The 7,174-nt window shown below is 38.9% G+C and overlaps 1 protein-coding gene across 2 annotated transcripts in view; it reads left to right on the top strand.

Annotated features, from left to right (window-relative positions):
• The window catches only part of KIAA0196 (KIAA0196 ortholog), a 31,922-nt gene that overhangs the window by 4,511 nt on the left and 20,237 nt on the right, over positions 1–7,174 (top strand). For both annotated transcript variants that reach the window (XM_017825260.1, XM_017825261.1), the window contains exons 2-7: positions 832–1,131; positions 3,267–3,412; positions 4,383–4,467; positions 4,701–4,801; positions 5,722–5,914; positions 6,458–6,610. In XM_017825260.1, coding sequence (XP_017680749.1) covers positions 946–1,131; positions 3,267–3,412; positions 4,383–4,467; positions 4,701–4,801; positions 5,722–5,914; positions 6,458–6,610 — 864 coding nt within the window. In that variant the 5' untranslated portion in view covers positions 832–945. The remainder of the gene's footprint in view (positions 1–831; positions 1,132–3,266; positions 3,413–4,382; positions 4,468–4,700; positions 4,802–5,721; positions 5,915–6,457; positions 6,611–7,174) is intronic.

Here is a 7,174-nt window from a genome sequence, read left to right as displayed (position 1 = left end):
GGGGGGGGGGGGGGGGGGGGGGGGGGGGGGGGGGGGGGGGGGGGGGGGGGGGGGGGTGGGGTGGGTTCAGAGCCCGTCCGGACGCTGCGGATCTGGGCCCCGTGGTGTGCCCGGCGGCGGCGGCACCGGGGACCGGGGCAAGCTCCAGGCGCCCGTTCTGGGCCAGAACATTTTTGGGGCAGCTCACTGTCATCTTGAATTTGTCGCAGTGGTTCGGAAGGTTTTTGGTGAAAAGTCAAGCCAGCTCAATAACTTCGCATGGATGTTTCTGAAATACAGGCGCTTATTTTTAGCAGTGGTGCGCGCCCCATCCCGCTGGAAACATGTCAAGGAACAAAACTGTGACCAGGAAATGCAACCACAGCGTGGAAGCGAGTCCTTCAGCAATAAGTAAAGGAACAGAGCTGTGTCGTTTCTATTTGCTATGAAAGTTTTCCTTGTTGCTGAAGTCCATTGCAGTCACTTTGTTTGTATTTTTAAATCGACTCTTAAAAACACATGTTGTGAAGTGTTTTTGCTTTCCTTGCTCTCATCTCCCAGTCGTGGTCACGATTGCTTCGGGATTTGTGACCGTTTCATTCTTCAGTAGTGCTCTTCAACTTTCCTGGTACGAAAGGTCATGCTTCCCTTGCCTGGTCACACAGGTCACTGTGTCAAACACAGTGTACATGCTGAAGGTGAAGTCAATGCATTTTTTTTCATTTCACAAAGCTGTGATAATTTAGATTTCATAAATTGAAAGGTAGGGGAGTATTCTTGAAAATACACAAATTAAACTATCAAAAACATGAACACAAAGCACTCTGAATGTGTCTGGCTTTGTTTTTACAGGTTATTCATGGCGCAGCGAGTTTCCTCATCAGGCTTTTTTGCTTAAAGTAACCTAAAGATTAATGATTAGACTCGGACTGCAGGACCTGCTGCTCTGTTTTATCCAGCTCCACAATGGTGGATTTTCTGGCTGAAAACAATCTGTGTGGTCAGGCAATTCTTCGGATTGTCTCCTGTGGAAATGCCATCATTGCAGAACTTCTGAGACTTTCCGAATTTATTCCTGGTGTTTTCAGGCTAAAGGACAAGGCTGATCAACAGAAGTATGGGGATATCATATTTGATTTCAGTTATTTTAAGGTAAGTCCTTTTGTTGTTAAACTTCTTAAAGCATTGCTATCTCACATGAGGATGCTTCAGGTTATGAAATAGCCATTCCTGACTATTGTGTTTATTACTGGCATTCTTCAGAATTGACTATCATGACTTGATTAGTTTTTACCAACAATTAACCAAATTGAAGTAGCAAGATGCTTGCATGGTAATGTTCTGCTTCTGAGCTGACTAGTGTTTTATATATATTTGATCATATTCAGCCTCATCTTACTCATTTCAACAAGTGGAAACAGTCTAGGAAAGGTTCTGTGCTTAGAGCCCTTGGCAGGATAGGAGTGTAACTGGTACCTGCACTGAGAGTATCAGGGCAGGAAGGGGGTTGCAGTTCTAAGTGCATTCAAGAGCAGTCCCAAAATGTTTGATGAGTCATCTACCCTGTGACCTTTGATAGATACCAATTATACAAAATGTGAGTATTGGATTCTGGGGAGGTGGTGGTGGTTGTTGTTGGTGGTGTTATTTCCTCCTGCAGAATTACTGCATTATACTTTCACCAGCAGGTTTTGAGCCTGTGCAGTTGGTTGTTTTCCTTCAGAGCAGTACTGTGGGCAGTATGCCCATCTTTCTTGGGTTATCTGTAGCTTATTCTTTGCAGCCATGAAAACTGAGTTCTGCTTTCCTGTCTGACAGTGCTGTGATTGTTCATTTGCTGGACTTGTCATGTGTGCTGAATAAATAAATCAAAGAGTAGTATACATGGAAAGCCCGTATTTCCTTTCCAAAATTAAGCTTCTTGCAGGACTGAGTTCTCTCTGTTGTTTTCCAGCATGCTTAAGAGGGAACTACAAGACTATCTAATCTGACTTTATTTTGATTGTATAGCACAAGAAAGGTCAATAGTAAAGCAAGGGGAGGGACTTGCAAAGTTTTATTCTGTTTTATTTTAGTAAGAGTTGTAAATTTCAAGCACTAACTGTAACTAACTGTAAGCCTTGGATACTGAAAATCCTGAGAACAAATGATTTCAGAATTACCTTTAGATCGAAGTGCTTGTTAGAAGTGGGTTTTTTTACACAAATTACTCGAAAACTTCAAAGCAGATAGGTCTAATTGGTAAGAAATACAATAATCCTTAAAACTGTAGTATTTTTGAATGTTAAGGAAGCATAACAGTTTTTCAGTTATAATCCCAAAAATCCAGAGAAGTCTTATTTATAAAGCTGAGATTAGTGAATTTACAGATATTTTTACTGCGAACGCACCACTTCTGTATTAATGATTGTTAGAATTACCTAATGCGTAGAGAGATTTGAGATTTTGAAAGTTGAGACTGTTTACTTCGTACACTTGAACTTCACAGGCAGTCTGGGGTCTGCTTTTATCCTTTGGTTTTTTATAGGTATTTTGCACAAAAGGAGAAGCAGAAAAGCATTCTTAAAAACTCAAGAAATTGTCAGCTGGGTATTTTCAATTAAATGTTAATAATGTTTTCAATTAAACATTAACAGTATTTTCATTTAGATGGTGATGGCAAGACCAAGTAGTGGTTATGAGAAATGTGACAGTGGTAAAGAGTTAGAAAAGTTGTATTATTGCTTTAAGGAAGTCAGGCTGTTCGTCCTAACCCTTTTTCCCTCACAATTGTTAATGACAGTTTCTGCTTTAATCTGAGGGACAAGTGCTGAGCTAGACCCAGAGTCTGTAAAACAGGTCTAATACTTTTAAGCAATTTGAATGTATCAGAAGGTACTCAGCTTTGTGAGCCCTCAATGTCATGGTTTCTATCTGAGAAATCGATCAGATCAAATGTGTAAAGAAAACAATTCCATCCAGGAGATAGATAGCACAACAAAAAGCACCTGCTGGCTTCAGATGCATTAGGGCTTTCCCAGAAGCATTGACTGTTCTTTTCCATTGGTTACATAGGATAAATCATTTTTAAAGTCATTGCAGATTGTAACAAAGTGTAAAACTCATCTTTGTGGAATCAATATTGAATCATAAAGTAGCTTGGAAAACTGCAGATCCTTGTTTCAGCAAGAAATGTCAACTCTGTTTTGCACACAGTGGTGGTTGTACGTGGTCTGTGTCCTATTGAAGAGAAGTCAAGTAGAGGTCAAAGTCAAATCCTGTCTCTAAAGATGAATTTCTTTTCTTAGGGGCCTGAGGCATGTGAAGGGAAACTGGAAGCCAAGCCTGAGTTACTGGATTTAGATGAAGAATTTCGTGAAAACAACATTGAAATTTTGACAAGATTTTATCTAGCTTTCCAGAGTGTACATAAATATATTGTGGATTTAAGCAGGTATGGTACCTGAAATACATATGGATAACCTGGATAACTGTAATGAACATTGACTTTTACTCCTACTCTTCCCTACAAGCTTAATATATGACTTGAAAACATTTAATCTCTCTACCTCATTTCCCCAATTGTAAGCTTGAGCTAGTTTTTCTTCCTTATCTTGGAGATTGTCCTGAAGATTTCTTTTTAGCGAAAGAAGGCTCCATATCATTAAGCTAAGTTTTTTGTGGTCTTGCAAAACAGAATATCAGGTATGTTTCTTTTTCTTTACCTTTCATTGGCATTATTTTCCTGAACATAAGTTTTCAGTGGAGTTGCCAAATTCTCAAGTTTGCTACTCTGACCTGTAAAAAACAAAATGAAAGGTTCATTAAATACTCTAAGGAAAAGTTCCTGAGATTCTTAAGCATGATAATTGGGTTTGTTATTGATCTTGTATGGAAATATTAAATATTTAATATTGTTTATTAATAAGTAGTATTAATGGAAAATCCTTTAATAGGAATAAGTCTTCTGTTAATTAAGGTGAACATACTCTGTTTCTAGCTCTACCTTCCAAATTACGATTGAGATCAATTTATGGTATTTCCAAGAGGTATTTTTGAGGTAACTCGAAAATATGACAGTTCTTCTAAATTTTTGCATGGAAGTCTTCTCAGGCTATTATCCATCTATAACAAGATTAAGAGGATGAGCTGTAAGTTACCAGGTTCTCCTAGTGTCTTTCACATACACCATCAGGATATGAAAGGAGACTTTCGCCAACTGGTTGGCGCTGGCTAGGAGTTCCAGTCCTCATTTTATAGTAGAGCATCTCTTCTTCTTTGTCTGAGAAACTCCACTCTGCTTGTGCTAGGGAAATGTTCTGATGCATCTGTTGACTTTTAGAGAAAATTGACCAGCTGAGTTCTGAGGACATAGGGTTTGAGAGCAAAATAGTCAATGACCAACTTTTTGTCATGATTCCTAGATACTTAGATGACCTCAATGAAGGAATTTACATTCAGCAAACATTAGAAACAGTCCTCCTTAATGAAGATGGAAAACAGCTTCTAGTAAGTATTTAGTGCCAAACTAGACAAAGATTTAGTTTTACCAAATGCCTGGAAATGCTGTGACTCACTTCAAGGAAGACAAAGACCAAAAATCCTCAGTCTACCATTTTACATACTATATTGAATGCGTAGTTGACATTGAGTTAGTTTGCCAATATGTGGTTTTCTTTAAATGTTGCTACAGAACTGGGTTTATGTGATTTTCTTTCTTAATTGTTTCTCTTTCCAAACAGTGTGAAGCGCTGTATTTATATGGAGTCATGCTACTGGTCATTGACCAGAAGATTGAAGGAGAGGTCAGAGAAAGAATGCTGGTTTCCTACTACAGATACAGGTAGTGTATGTGGGTATGCAGAAGCACTCAGGGCTGAAAAGCTGTAGCATGCAGCATATTCAGTAACCTTGGTTATTGAATTAAGATAAATGACCTTTTTCATCACCTGACTGTGTACAGATATTTCAGCAGAGCTCTCTGAGTATCAGTAGAGGTCTTTACTTTAGCTGTTTGCAGATTTAGTTCAGAAACAAGCAGCAGATTTTTCATTTTGTTACAGTAGACATTTGAAGTCCACAAATAAACTTTCAGCAAAACCTTTAAGGCTGCATGTGCCGGCTATCAAAGTATCAAAGGTTCCCAAATGTGCAAGGAAACCTTCTGAAAAGTCCTAAGTATCCAGATGACAGATGTATTGCAAGTCAGACTTCCTGTAGTTACAGTGCTTGATTGAGTAAATCAGTGAGTTTTCCAGGGGAGTTGACAGCATCATGAAATGACAGTTGCGGTCTCAAAAGGTATCAATGCAAACCCTTTCACACATATAGAAAAGGAGGTATCCTATTCCAATGCTGCTTTGACTGTGTTTATGCCTCTCAGTATATAATGAGAGATTTCTTCACTCTGGAATGCAGAAGTGGATCGACAAGGGGAATTCAGAAATGCGGAGGGAAAAGTAAAAGTTAGAAAAGGAACACAAACTCCTCCTCTGAATATAAAGCTCCTTGTTTCTGTCCCTGAGTAAAGTTCAATTTTCTGTTTGTGCTTTGTGTGCTGATCTGGAATTTCAGTAAGGACATTTATCAGTGGCCTCCTGTAACATGGTAAACATTATATCCATGGAGTAAACGACCAAAAATCTCCCAGACCTTAGTATCCGTTAATTTTCTTGTGAGAAGGACGTGGTTACAAGGAGTGGGAGGACAGGAAATTATTAGGTCATATAGCTTGTATTTTTGTTCCTTTCTTTTGTAAAACAGTGCAGCCCGATCTTCTGCTGATTCCAACTTAGATGATATTTGTAAATTGCTTCGAAGCACTGGATACTCAAGCCAACCTGGAGCTAAAAGACCTCCAAACTACCCCGAGAGTTACTTCAGCAGGGTTCCCATAAGTGAAACATTCATCAGCATGGTGATCGGCCGCCTGCGGTCAGATGACATTTATAACCAGGTAAGTCACTCTGAGATAGAAGAGGGGTCTAAAGGGGAATATCAAATTCATTCTCAGGTTAGTTACTCAGCCATGACGTGCAGAAGAAAATAAATCACAGAGGTTATAAGGGAACTCTTGAGATCAGCCAGTCTGACCCCCTGGCAGATTAAATTATCTGCATCCTAATCACCTCTTTTTTGATTAAATTAATCCTTGTTTCTGTCTGAGATGAACTAAACATACCTAGTCCTTGTAAAATACTTATTTCTGGCTCTTCTCCTTTCAAATGATCTTATGTTCTTTGGTTCATTCCTCCTTTGAGTCATTTACTATACTTTTACATTTCTTACTATAGCCTGTTAAAGGTAGCAGTCAACTTTTATATTGTGGAAATGTATCTGGTAAATATACTGCATGTGTGTAAGCATGTCCAGTTTACCTAAATATCCTCGTTGCCTCCTAGTGTCTATATGCTGTACTCTTTAATGTGCCCCATAATACTTTCAGGTGGGTTATGTTGCACTATGTTTTGTTCAGTTTTGTTTTGTTCCCTTTTTCTAGGTTTCAGCATATCCACTGCCAGAACACCGCAGCACCGCCCTGGCTACTCAGGCTGCTATGCTCTATGTGATACTGTATTTTGACCCTTCTATTCTTCACACTCAACAAGCAAAAATGAGAGAGATAGTGGATAAATACTTTCCAGATAATTGGGTAAAAATTAATTCTGTTTTAAAACTGTTCCCTGAATTTAATGTTATAGGAACAATTTTAATTATTGTTACAGTATGCATTATAGAAAATAGTAATATCCCAAAACTAGAATGAATTCTTCTCTGTGAAAGTTTTACTGTGTTCAGAGTGAAGCAGTCTTAGTCAAACATTCTGGATAAGCACAGAAGGCAGTCCTCTGAAAGTATCATTTATCACCTTAAATGCTTTAATCAACTACACTCTAATACCATCATGATAAAGTGAGTCATAGAAAAATATGTGCTAGAAGAGATTTTAGGCATCTTTTAGTCCAGCCTCCTTCTCAAACCAGGGCTAACTTCAAAGATAAATCAGGCTGTTCAGGCCTTTTCCAATTAGTTTTGAAAATACCTAAGGTGAAGACTCTAGGGCCTCTCTGGACACCTGTGTCTGTGCTTAATCACTCTCATGGTGAAGAATTTCTTCAGTCTGTGCAACTGGAAATTCCCCTGTTGTAGCTTGTGGCTGTTGCCTCTTGTCTTTTCAGTGCATGTGTCTGAGATGGGTCTGGCTCTGTCTTATTCA

Source organism: Lepidothrix coronata, unplaced genomic scaffold (assembly GCF_001604755.1).
Source record: "Lepidothrix coronata isolate B3197 unplaced genomic scaffold, Lepidothrix_coronata-1.0 Scaffold117, whole genome shotgun sequence".
Classification (NCBI taxonomy): domain Eukaryota; kingdom Metazoa; phylum Chordata; class Aves; order Passeriformes; family Pipridae; genus Lepidothrix; species Lepidothrix coronata.
Note: the sequence above shows the minus strand (reverse complement) of the source record. Positions and strands in the feature narration are given on the sequence as shown.